The sequence below is a fragment of the Oculina patagonica genome, chromosome 11 (genome assembly GCF_052425735.1).
Source record: "Oculina patagonica isolate OP01 chromosome 11, crgOcupat, whole genome shotgun sequence".
Lineage (NCBI taxonomy): Eukaryota > Metazoa > Cnidaria > Anthozoa > Scleractinia > Oculinidae > Oculina > Oculina patagonica.
Window position 1 is genome coordinate 19,894,526 of NC_135768.1, and position 14,119 is coordinate 19,908,644.

The 14,119-nt window shown below is 35.8% G+C and overlaps 1 protein-coding gene across 4 annotated transcripts in view; it reads left to right on the forward strand.

Moving 5' to 3' along the window:
- Window positions 1-290: 290 nt before the first annotated feature.
- LOC144630009 (WAP four-disulfide core domain protein 18-like) overlaps window positions 291-14,119 on the forward strand; it is a 59,129-nt gene continuing 45,300 nt past the window's right edge. The window contains exons 1-3 of one of the 4 annotated variants that reach the window (XM_078488280.1): window positions 291-383; window positions 522-587; window positions 2,573-2,612. In XM_078488280.1, the coding sequence (XP_078344406.1) occupies window positions 531-587; window positions 2,573-2,612 (97 nt within the window). In that variant the 5' untranslated portion in view covers window positions 291-383; window positions 522-530. Of the gene's footprint in view, window positions 384-521; window positions 588-2,572; window positions 2,613-7,123; window positions 7,249-8,605; window positions 8,646-14,119 lie in introns of those variants that run through there. The other 3 variants (XM_078488279.1, XM_078488282.1, XM_078488286.1) reach the window with 3 other exon arrangements.

Below are 14,119 nucleotides of genomic sequence, written 5' to 3' on the forward strand. Positions count from 1 at the left end.
TTCGAACATCACAACCTAAAAGAGCGGTAGCTTAAATACAACGTGAAGCTCTATGTATATTAACGAATTTAAAAATTTAAGAACCATAAGAAAGTTGTGTTGTATATTTTCTTTGCCGCTTGTGAGCAAAATTGTCTCGCTTCTGTGTTCAATCGTGTTGAATTATTCAAATACAAAAAAGCTATTTTCAAATGAGTACAACATTTATTTTAAACTCAGCTGTATTAGCCCAAGCTGTGTTAATGTTTGCCTCCTTAACATAACACTTAGAAACACGTGGCACTAAAGGCTTCAAAATTAAGAAAAATCTCTTTCATCCTTTAGTTGTAATCTCACCTCGATCAACGAAGTGTCTAGCAACGATTATCAAAGGTGTCAGTAAGGTATGGTGAACAACTTTGGTATCAAAATATGTTAAAAGGAATTCTCAAGTTTTTAAGACTCATTTTATCTGTTTCTATGCGCCTTTTTACTCACATTAATTTGTATTAAATTTCCATGTTTTCGCTGATTTCTTGTAGAGTTGAACGATGAAGCGTTTTATGTTCACTGTCGTGTCGCTGTTTATTGTGTGTTCTCTTTTGAGAGTAAGTATACCTTTGCTTTCAGATGACATTGAAACACTTATTTTTCTTAAAAAAGTTTCCTTTTTAGGCGATGACGTCAGTCAAGCCTTATGCCAGAGGCAGTGGGCGGAATTTGTACCACTTTCTGTTTCGATTCTGTTGCGATCGACCGATCAATAGAACCGAATGAGTTAACAAGATATCGCTGCAAAAAACACGAAGCAAAATACTCCTGGAAAATTAGAAAGGACTGATACAAAGTATGAACGAAAGAGACAAATGATGTATTTGCGAGTTTTATTGAATTCAGTGAACAGACATGATCACATCTCTACATTTACTAATACAATGGAAACGCTTGACCTTGCGTGTCGCTCGCGAGAAGTATTGAATATCGTATATCAAATGTCACACTACAAAATAACGCAACTTTTTGTTGAACAATCATTCAACACAGAAATTGTCAGCTACTTTTATTTAGTATACGTTAATTTTTCCTGAAAATTAGCTAAGACCCCCTTGGAAAACGTCATCGCCTCTGCATGCACTGCATGCCGTTTATTTTATGAGGAGGGGCGTTGGGGTTTTCGGTTTTGCGGTTTTGGCCATTTTTAGATCCGATTTTCGGTTTTCATCCCCCCAAAACTGCGGTTTTTCGGCTTTGGTGTCTGAATCGAAGCGGTTTGTGAATTTTCCTCTATTGGCATTTGGTTTTCGGTTTTCGGCAAAATTACAAGCGGTTTTTTGGATTTGGTATTCGACGTGGTTTTCGGTTTTTCTCATTTGGTTTCCTGTTTAAAATGCTAGTTAAGTAGTAGCTTATTACTGAACAAAAAAGTCAAAAATGTATAAAAAACCATTTTTAAGAAAGAAATCTTCAGGTGTCAAAAGGTTAAGGTAAGGGCATTGAAAATTCGAATTTTTTGTGTGCGATTTTCGGCGGTTTTGGAAGAAATTAACTGCGGTTTTTGATGATTTTTTTGTTCGGTTTTGCGGTTTCTAATAGGGCCCAACGCGATTTTTTGGAAAAAATAACGGCCAAAATAGGTTTCAAGACATCAATTATTTTGCGTCTTTTGCATATTAGGAATGACGGCCAGGAAAAACCGAGCTTTTGATGCAGAAATTGAAAAATTGATTTCATTCACTGTTTGTCCATATATGGCTATTAGGTAGTAAAGAAACCTGATATAGTTTGTTTCAGCAAAAAGCCTTTTATTTTGAAAAAAAAAGAAAGTCCTAATCGCCAATTTGCCAACAGCATAACAAACAATAGGAACAATGCTCGTATCCTTCCAAACAATAGCAACCTCTACGTGTATACCTGAAGAAAAGTAGAATTTCAAGTTTACAAGAGTTGTTACACTACTAAACAAAACTGCATAGAGAAGTTTGGGCACTCTCCATCAATTACAATGCACACAAAATTTTATTTGATAGCCATTTTCTACAGAATAATTCAACATGTGGAATAACTCCATTTTTTAGTCCTCGTTTAATCATCATTAACACATTTATGCAAATTTATCGCTGCTTTTTTTGCACGCGCGAGAGGAGTATATGATACCAATTTCGGGTAAAAATTTGCCCGTTTTGAGACTCTGAAACGATATATTCTTTTTTTTCACGCAATTAAAAGGCTTTTGTCAAAAAAACCTATAAATGCGCAAAATAAGAGAAATCAATTTTTCAACTTCTACCGCTGAATGCTTCTGTTAAGTTTAATTTCTTTCTCTAACTTCCCCTCTTTAGTGACACTGAGAAAATGTAAAATTAATTGTTCGTGAAATAGAATATTAACCCTGGTCTTATAGAAATAATCATCATTATACAACTCTCGATTAGTTTTTAATCTCCGTACCACTCTATTACTGTGCTACTTTTTTAACAATTTTGTTGCACTTATTTTTCTATACGTGTTGTTGTAATTAAATATTTAATTCATTTTAGTTTATTATTTTCATAAAGTTTAATCAATTCCAATTTCGTTATATCTCCTTCCTTAGGATGAAGTGATGGGTTCCTCTCTCAGGAACAAAAGAGTCGGTAATTATTTAACACGATTATCCTAAATTTGTATATCGTGCATGAAATCGCGGTATTTTAGAACATTTCACTAGTTGTGTCACTGAAAATAGGGCGGAGTTAATTCCTCACAGAAATGTCTTAGTCTTATCATTATTATTATTATTATTATTATTATTATTATTATTATTATTATTATTTTATTTCTTTTTGAACCAGCTGAATAGCTCAGCAAAATTTTTAATTTTTATTATTATTATTATTATTATTATTATTATTATTTTATTTCTTTTTGAACCAGCTGAATAGCTCAGCAAAATTTTTAATTATTATTATTATTATTATTATTATTATTATTATTATTCCCCCTTGATGAGATGCACTTCCATCGTCCCTAGCGTATCTTGCTAAAGAGAAAAAATAAGACAATGACCCCCGTCCATTGCTTGAATTAAGTGCAACATGTTAAACATAAAGTCACCACGTCTCCATTTTTTTTTTTGCATAGCCTAATGCAAAGCTTAGGAACATTCAGACGTGCTTATGTAAACTTCGCTTACATCGGATTGAATACGCGCGCAATTGCTTATTTATTTATTTATTTATTTATTTATTTATTAAACATTTTTAAAAGTTAAGCCTTTATTTTTCAAGTTGCAATCCATTTCCATCCAAGCCTCCGTTATGTGCTTCAGTGCTCAAATATAGTCATTTTTAATGAAAATGGTCTATTATTTTTAGGTCTCCTGCGACACACATATAAATTTTGTCCGTTCACAAATCTGGTAAAATCGGTGACAAAGCCCATTTAAGTCTCAGAAACATTAGGAATGATCAGTAGGACGTTTCTTAACTGTTTCTCTCATACAGCTTCGTTGCCAGGGACCGACGACAGATGTCCTCCGCTATTACCTGGCAATTGTGCTGCTTTCGAATGTTTTGCTGGAGTGCATGATTGCTCAGATGGTCGAGTATGCTGCAGCAATGGATGTGGATATGTATGCGTTCAACCACTGCCGGTAATAATTATAATAATTAATTTATCAACACGCGAGGTAGAGCTTGATTGATCATGAGTGGGTTTATAAATGGATAATCAACCTTGAAAAAGGAAAATTAAATTCCATGCACAGAGAGGTTATATAAGTACAACCTGCTGTCGAGGAATCAAAATCAAAATCACCTCCCCCCCCCACCCCCCCAAAAAAGATTTTGGATAATTTGTAACTCATTTTACAAGTAAAATCAAAAATTATTATTATTGGCTGAACTGATCATATAGTTTCACGGTTACGTGTCCCCCTTTTTTTCTTTTTCATTTATTCTTTTCTGATCAAAATCAACAGTGTAAGAGTTACAAAAATTTCGAGCCAGTAACTTTTTTATGAAATGAAAGCGAAACAACTATATAAACTTCACTGACAAGTTGTTTCTTCGCAAAAAATCGATCAGTTTATTAATGAATTAAACAGTCAGTCAGTCAGTCAGTCAATCAATCAATTAATCAATCAATCAATCAATCAAATCAATCAATGTATTTTTAATTCGTATGATCTTCTAAATTAAGACTAGGAAGTTTTCCACGTGCTACATATTACTTCCTCCCAACATGACTAATAGCTATTATAAGCGTGTACAGAAAACATCATCGTCGTCATCGACATCATCATCATTTGCCACATAATAATTATTAAAGCAAGTGAACAGTTTTGGTAGTGTGAGGAGACCTCCAGCAAACCACCAGGCTTAAAGAGGAGGCACCTCGGTTATCAATATATATTTTATAATAAAGCTGACAATGTGCGGCTTGGCAAATTTAGTATCATTTTATTAAAAATTTAATCATCCTGTTCTAAAAAGTAGGAAGGCTAAGCTTGTTGAACCAGTGATAGATGTTGAGAGAGAATTTAACAGTAACACAATTGTTTACTGATGGTTGTTTTGTTTATCCAGGATATACCTAGTGGATGGTAACCTTGAATGGCGGGATAACCGGTTCCCAACTTCATGCATCACAGCTCATCATATTGAAGCTATTTAGTAGTTGATAACAAATCACACGAAAAGAGTGTAATCAATCAATATCAAAATAGTTGTTTCTATGAAAAGTTGTTTTTCTCTGTTATCGAAATCAATAAATTGAAACAAAAACGTAACTTACTGTGTGTTATTGTCGAAATAGAGGTAAAAATATCTACTATATACTCAAACAGTGGATAGCGTTTTTGGCGCGCGCTGATTGGCTACACAAACTCCGGATATCCTTTGTTATTAAAAACTAGCAATGGCATATTGCAATTCCTGCGTTTTGATTGGTTAACAGGCGATGGTATATGAGCTCGTATACCATTGACCACAAATACGGTAGCCGATACGAGTCACCGAAAACAGCTGGGGAGTTGATATATTGCAATTCTTTGGGCGTTTTTAATAAAACAATTATTCCACTCGTTCTTGTTAGATATGAGATCGTTATAGCCAACTCGGCGCTATGCACCTCGTTGGCCATCTACCATCTCATAATCCAAAGCGCGCTCGTGGAATAATTGTTAACTATTCACCTCCGAGAAACTTGCGCGCAAAAACTGTACTCGTTAACGTAATAAACAAGTCAAAAGTCATCCTTTCGAGCTATATTTTCACTGAGTATATATAAAACAACTATTCACCTTAGTGTCGGTTGCTAGTGGTAAATATCCACCACCAGCCACCTCCACTTCAGTGAATAGTTGTTAAATGCGTACTTCAGACTTAACTTCCTAACCCTAATCAGACTAATCAGAAACATACCCTTGTCCTAACACTAACCTTCAAACAAGAGCACTATTACCGAAAGCTAAGCTGTAAAGAAACTGTTAAGGTACTTGTCATGGCAAAAATTAGGATCTTTGTTTCCCCCGATTTTGTTTTCTTAACATGTTTCTTAGTGCTCCTTTTTTTTTATAAAAATATCGATTTGTGGGCAAAATACGCACGAGTAGTCGAGAACGATGAAGCTGAAATCTGTGCATTTACCGGAAGTCAATGATATTTCCGATTGAGGAACTTGGTCGGTTGCTAGGCTTTTTATCCATTTATCGGTTTTTCTCGGCACATGAGTCGAACCTAATGCAAATCACCTTATTTAATATAGGAAATTACGCGTCATTAAATTAACGCGAATTTCAAAAATTTGCGTTTATTAAAGTCGCGCTAATTTTCGTTACGTTAATTTCCGAGCCGTTAATTAAGTGGAGCGTTAATTTCCATGACCTTAATATCCATTATTTTGGCCCCAATTTCTCGATACAGTCCAGACCTTCCTGGCTTCTAGAAAAAGGCATAATTTCATTAGGGTGGAAAACTGCCGGTATCACTGAAACTGTGAAGAACGCTCGAGGCGGTCAGATTTCTTCACTTAGAGCCCCTACGTTAGTGTTGAAATAAACTTTTCCTGTTTTTTAAAAAGTGTTTTTTTTCTTTGTGTACGTCGGGTTAATTTCCTTCATTTTGAAATGTTTCCCCCTCTTTTGCGTTAACTTCCTTTATTGTGAAGTATTTTTGCTTCAATTCGCGTTCATTTAAGTCGCGTTAATTTCAAATACCTTAATTAACACAAGCAGTAAAAGCTATTGTTTTTGGTCAATTGCATTAGGTTCGACTCATGTGAAGTTCGACGTTTGGCCTGGGCCTCAATCATCTAGTTATCACTAATTAATATTAATATTAATTAATATTTTCCAAAAATGATCAGTTACCATGAAACAATTTCTATCTTTTAAAAACAGAAACATTTCTAAAAATTTACTGTTTTTGTGATAATCCTGATATCGTATGGACTCACGACTTTCACTCCCTTTTCTTTATTTGCTATTGTATCAGTTAAGATTATACAAGCTATCAATACTCACGACAATAAGTTAATGAGTTTATTTAAGTATGTTAATGACAACAAATACTGGAAAACGATTTCTCTTACTTAGAGGAGGAGGACAAATTTCATTAGCAAATGAGAAACCCTCCATGTAAAACCGTATTTGATCATACTTTTTATATCCTTCAGCTTACTTGGATTGATTGTAGCTAGCCGCGTTTAAATAAAGAGTATACATGCATGTTTTACAATGTTCCTACAAACATCATAAACAGAGCTAAAGAATTTAAGAACCATAAGAAAATTTTGATGTATATTTTCTTTGCCGCTTGTGCGCAAAATTTTCTCGCTTCTGGGTTCAATCGTGTTGAATCATTCAAATATTTCGAAGAAGCAATTAAAAAAGAGTATGATATTTATCCTAAACTCAGCTGTATTAATATAGGCTGTGTTAATGTTTGCCTCCTTTACATAACACTGAATGAGACATGACACTTAGCATGCACGAAAGGATTCAAAATTAAGAAAAACGTCCCCATCTTCCAGTTGTACATAGCCTCATTTTGATAAACGAAGATTCCAGCAACGATTATCAAAAGTCAGTGTCAGTAAGGTATGTTGGACAGTTTTAATATCAAAATATGTAATAAGAATTTCTCAAATTTTTAAGATTTATTTGTTGCCATGCGCCTTTTTACTCACATTAATTTATATTTCGTTCTCACCGATTTCTTGTAGAGTTGAGCAATGATTCGTTTCATGTTTACTGTTTTGTTGCTGTTTATTGCATCTTCTCTTTTGAGTGTAAGTATACCTTCCTTTAACTCATTTTCAGTTGACATTGAAACGCATATTTTTATTAAAAAACATTCCATCTTTTTATAATTTTTTTTTGTAACAATAACGGACAAAAGTAGGTTTTAAGACATCGCGTGTTTTGCGTCTTTTGCATGTTAAAAATGACGTTCAGGAAGATTCGAGCTTTCGATTTCGTTGAAGAAGTTGAAAAGCTGTCTTCTTTAACTGTGTGTCCATATATAGCTATTAGGTAGTACAGAAACCTGATATAGCTTGTTCCAACCAAAAGCCATTTTGTTTTCTAAAGAAAGAAATTCGGAGTTGCTATTTTCCCAACAGTAAAACAAACAACAGGAACAATGCCACTATACTCCAAAACAATATATAGCAACTGCTACGTGTACACCTATAAGAAAAAGTAGAATTACTACAATACTGAACAAAGCGCACAGAGAAGTTTTTTACACTTCATATCAACAGAAAGACAATTTTTCTTTTTCTAGAAGAAAATTTCGTGCTCTACAGTATAATTCAACATGTGGAATAACTTCAAATTTTCTTAGTCCTCGTTTAATTATCATTTAGACATTCATCCAAGCTTTTCGCTGCGGTTTTGTTTGCCAACACGAGAGAGTTTATGATAGCCAATTTTGGGTTAAAATTTGCCCATTTTAAAACTTCGACATCGAAAATCGATTTTCTTATCTTTCACGCAATTAAAAGGTTTTTGTCAGAAGCAAATAACATCAGGCTTCTTATCTAAAACCTATAAGTGCACAAAATATGAGAGAAATCAATTTTTAAACTTCTACCGCTCAATGCTGATCACTGACCGGCGATCTCAACCGTGAACACCACTAGTAAGAAAAATATCATTGCAAGGGGAAAATTTCAGACATTTTGAATTTAATTTTCCCAAAATGCAGACTATAGATATACAACTTGTATACTAGACAAAAAAATGTAATATTGTAAAGTTTTAGGAAAAACACAATCTATAATAAATTCATAATTAAGATGTTCATTTAATGTAAAGTAGAAAATTATGGCATCTTGTAATTTCGATCACCTTTTGTCAGCCTTGTAAGTGTACGCAAAAAAAGTGAACTTAAGCCAATTACAAAACATACTGTAATTCCTTTCTCTAACTTCCCTGTTTGGTAAATGACACTGAGAAAATGTCCAAAAAATTGTTCGTGAAATAGAATAATAACCCTGCTCTTCTTATTGTGCTACTTTTGTTAACAATTTTGCTGCACTTATTTTTTCTATATGTGTTGCTGCAATAAATATTTAATTCATTCAAGTTTATTGCCTTCATAAAATTTAATCAATTCCAATTTCGTTATTTCTTCTTACTAAGGATGAAGTGATGGGTTCCTCTCTCAGAAACAAAAGAGACGGTAATTATTTAAGTGTAGTACTCTGGAAAATTCGAACTTGGTCCGGCCACGGTACCTCACCGATTTGGCTGAAATTTTGCATGTAGTCTTGGTTTGGGGTCTTAACTGCGGATTGGATATTTTTAAGTTCTCTAAATTATTACTTTGGGAATTATAAACATGGCCTGTTTTGATCGGCCCCGAAGGCGAACCAATATGGCGGAACGAAGGACTACTTGTCACTTTACCTACAAGCGTACCATGAGCTTTCGACAAAAACTATTAGTACCTTCTTAAAGATTCATTCTTTTACTCTTGTCCTGTACCGAAAATTTTGTCGAAATGAAACGTTTTGGTTTTTAACGAGCAAAATGTTGTAGTGTACCTCTAGGTTGCTTTAAAGACTTATGAATTTACTGTTTATCGAAAGACCAATATCTCCCATGTTATGTCGATTGAGAACTTAGCATTTTCCATAAATGTAGCTTATTTATGGCTTATTCGATATAAGAAATAAAAAAATTGGCAACTTCAATAGCACGCAATTAAAAAAATTATCAAGTTGCTAAGGTTTGACGATTGTGAAACCATCAACACCAACAATAATGAGGAGAAGCATTTGAATTATCTTCGATGATTGATAAAGTGTCAGAAATATTACTTCTAAATAGTGATTTCTAGCTGAATAAAGACAGTTTGCGTCGTTGTAATGATTTCAAAGAGGAGTTATTATCACTTCTTCGATTTACTGATGGAAATAAAGTAAATACATTATGAACGTCAGTAGTGAAATATGGCCGCTCTTCTGCGGATGAAATGAATAAAGATCATTACCTTATATCCAGTAAAGGCGCTTAATCGTCGAACAAACGAAAGAAAATTACGCAAAACAAACACAAATGAGGATGGACATTAAAATCGTGTTTTTTATAGGCCTAGGATCATACCGGCCTATGGCGCCATTAGCATTTTGGAAGTGTCACTTGCAGTAAACACTTTGCTAGTTTCTGTTGTTATTCAATAAGTTAAATGCTTGACTCACCTTTAGGCTTTTCCAACAGCTATCAGCACTCTCTCAGATAATCTAAGCACCATTTAAACCTCGCTTTGCTTCCGCATTTCGATTATAGATCACAAAGCAACAGAAGGGACGAATTAAGTTTAAGATTTCGATCAATGCTCTGTGAAACTGACATCCTTGGCAAACCGCAATGTTAATTCAATTATATCACGTCTGTGAAAACTTTGGAAATTTCCCACGGTGCAAACGAAATGCTAGTAGTTTTTGTAACCTCATAAAATATTACATGGAATTAAAAATTTGAGCTCGAACGTTTGAATGCAGTTAATATTCACGATCGTTTTTTAGCGTTGAATTTTCTGAGAAAAGCACGAGGTTAAAAGTTGACAATATTTGGCGAAGCATGTACGAAGTTGTTAATTCCACTACCTTGTACATTTTTTCTGAAGTTGTATAAAAACGATAGATCACTTCATTGATGAACATGTACTAATTATTACTCTTAAATATTTATAATTCTGTTCATTTTAGAAAATAACGTTCAAATGGTGGCTCAGCTAGCAAATAAAGGGACAAATAGTTTTTGCTCCCTACCCTAATGGAAACAGTAAGGGCCAGCTTTCACTCCGACTTTCCCCTTTCATTAGAACAAGGGAGGAAGGGAGCTCATCTCACCTTATTGGAATAGAGTCGCTTATTACAGTATAAGTACTAATTGGAACAGGTGCGCTGTAAACATGCACTAGATAAGGGGGGGGGGGGGGTGCTTATTGGAACTGGAATAGGAACGCCCTCATCGGAAGAAAAAAGGGCGGGCACCTTTTTGGAATATAGGAAGCGATAACTGGAATAGGTGTGTTCATTGGAAGTGTTATTGACCAAGCGTGAAGTCAAGCTGACTGGATATTGCCCAAGTTCCGTTTTGCATTTTTCTTTTATGGACCGAGACGAAGTCGGGGTCAATAAAAACGCAAAAAGAGACGACGCCGATATCCATGTAGCCATCTTGACAAAAAATGCCTGATCAATAAAGGATTTATTACATGGCCAAAAAGAGACATTCTTCTCGCGGGACCGACGCGGGAAATCTCAAGCGGGCAAGATACGCCCATCTTGGATGCTAGCGTAGCCAATCAGAACAAAGGATTCGCTTCATCTTGCCCGCGCGAGGATTCAGTCATATAAAAATGGAGCTTATTGGAATAGTAGTTTTCATTGAAAGAGTAGCATCTATTGGAACAGGGGCGTTTATCAGAATTGGGATGCCTATTAGAATATGGGCGCTTATTGGACTAGAAACGCTTATAAGTGGTTTTCACTGTCACGGCACTGTCACGCCGCGTAAAAATTAATCCAATACTTTTGAGGAAAAAAATCAGGAATATTATAGGTTTTAGAAAACTACTATATAAACTACTTGTCCAAGGTTCAGGTCTGTACGTTATTCCGTTCTCGAGTTATCCGTCAAAATGTTTCATTTGGCATTAAATTCTGCTACAAAGGGTGGTCAAATCACCCCCATGAATAAGTAAACATTTACATAAACACTTCTCGCAAAACATCAACAGATCAGATTGTTAAAAATCGCAGGATAAGGCATTTTCTTTTAGAAAACGTGACAGCCTTCTGGCGGTGTGAAACTCTGAAACTGAATTCGAAATTCACTATCTTAAAGACGGCGAATGCTATCGAGCTAAACACCGTCAGCGAGATATATATTAAGGGAGTCTAATAGCCAGTGAAGGATAAAAACTTCTGGGTTTTAGAATTTTGATGACGACACATGACAGCATGAAAACCAAATAAAATATAACGGCGCTAAAAAGTAAAAGAAGCTTGTTGCGATAAAGACACTTTCCAGAATGTGGCACCTTTTGTAAACTTATGAGAATACCTGCTGCACAGAAAAAGGCCCAGCGGGCCATTCGATGGTTCAGACTTGTTGGAACTATGGCAAGGAGGGGGTACAACGTGCCCCAATTATTCATTATATTTTTTATTATTGTTTAAATCAGTTTACAAGAGAATATATGATTTTTAGAATTTCTTTTGTGTGAACTAGTAACCAATTGCATTGAAACATTTCTCGTTCGCGGCTTTTGATTGGCTTGGAGACATTTTCTTGCTTTGGTCGCGTCATCAGAGTGTTTTGTTTTACAAATTCCTTTTACAAAAAGTGTATGAATTTCTTCAATAAAAACACGTCAAGCACCACTTGAGGTCTTATAATTAACTTAATGGCGGAGCTGTACTATTTTAACCGTAAAATGTTTCTTTGGTTGGCGAAAAACGGGAAATCTGAAATGATCTTCAAACTGTACAAGCACACAAACGACAGGTGATAGCGAGAACATTCGTAAGCTGTGTGTTTTGTACTCTCATAAAGGCTGGTTCCCATATAATCGCCCTGATCGTTTCAATCGCTTCTGTCACCTTAAAAAAGTTGTCTTGCGATCGGGGCGATTATATATGAGAAATTACACAGACGATCGCCAACGTCTGCGGCGATTGGGGCAATCACGATTGCTTGGATCGCCCGTGTCCTATCCTTCTAGCTTCTCTATCCCTTCCTCGCCGTAAAACTGTAATAACTGAAAAGATAGGAGGCCACGAGTTGTGCCCCTCACCTCCACCCCCTAATGAAAATAACATATAATACTATTATATCAGAATAGGGCACTTTTAGCATTGAGGTTGCTTATAGGAAAAGGTATGCCTTTTAGAATAGGGCGCTCATGACAGCAGGGACAGGGGCGCTTATCAGTATAAGGATGCGTATTGGAATTGGGCGCTTAATGTTCAAAAGGTCTCATCCCTATTAAATATAATAAACGGTTCTTCGTGTTACATATCGTTTTACCTTAGGGCACTTTTATACGCCCAATAGATAGCGTAAGATGTTAGTGGCGGATCCAGGGGGGAAAGTCCGGGTTTCCGAAAGCCCCCCTCAACAGACATGACACTTGCCTGACACTGAAATTCTTGCATCAACAGTGATAAGGGAACGGTCATAAAGTACAAAGGGGGGTGAACTATGAAAAATTGGGGGTGGGCCACTATTTTTCAACATGTCAAAAAGGGTGGGTCAGGAAAAATAATGCACTGCATTTGGGGTGGGTCATGGTTAAATTATTCATAAAACAGCATCTATAAAAGTGCAAACATTCTATCAGGATGCCTAAAACAGCGTTTCTGAGGTGCTAAAAATCTAAATTTTCCCGTCGAACATTCCCCCAGACCCCCTAATTTGCCATGTCCAAACATCATTAACTCAAAACCACCAACTATTGTTATCCCTTTAAACTGCAGAGACTACTTCTACAATGGTACAAATATTCTACCAGAATGCCTAAAATAGTATTTCTGAGTTTCTAAAAATCTGAATTTTCCCGGGGGAGCATTCTCCTGGACCCCTCTACTTTGCCATGGGCTCTTGACTTTGCTTTGTACAAAAATCATTAACTCAAAACCACCAACTATTAGTATCCCTTTGAACTGTAAAAAGTTCATCTAAAACAGTACAAAAATTCTACCAGAATGTCTAAGATAGCATTTCAGGATTCTAATACTGACATGATTCAAACTTTCGATCTCGATAACTTTTTGGAGATTTTGACTAAAGTGGTAAGCTAATGTTCCCTTTGTACCTATCTACACTACTGATTTGGTTGGCGGGGGAGGGGTGGGGGTGGGCCACTAGGTTTGTCTGTGCCACTCCAGGGGTGGGCCGCCCCAATTGTGTCAAATAATTCGGGGGTGGGCCACTGAAAATCAGTACTTAAAAAGAAAAAATTCATAGCCCATTCCCCTCCCCCCTGAACTTTATGACCGGTCCCAAACTACACTTCTCTCACGCACGTGTATTAGTACTGTTAGTGGTAGCTCATAGTTTTCATCTTTTTTAAACCATGGTTGTGCAACCGCTAATGGTGGCTGGTGAGGAGATGCTCCGCCATTAAGTTAATTATAAGACCTCAATGCGGGGGTAGAATAGTGGCCCACCCCCTGCTAATAAAAAATTTCAGGATAAGCCCCTGGATGTTGATTGTGTCCCAAATCTTGTTTGTTTGTTGTATTGATGTTGTGTTCGAATTATAAAACCTATGCGCGATTCTTGGCAAAATATATAGTTTCATTAAACAAAGATAAAAGATAAGGTTCTTTCTGATATTTTCCCTTTCGTTCGGTGAGTTCGTTGTGCACGAACAGCTTATCTACTGTTCGACAGCGGGCATTTCTACCCCCACCCCTCCACCCTTAGCCATTGCTAAAATTGTTCATTTCAAGTGCAGTTTATTTATTTAGTGTCGCTCGAGATATTCCGTCCAAAAACACAGAAATATACCAAGCTTCAACTTAACTTAAAATAACTGGAGGGAGAACTGTTGATATTGGAATGCCTTAGTTAAACACAAGGTAAGTCCAGCTTTGAATTATTTTAGCAAAGTAACAACGTTCGAATGTATTACGTGAC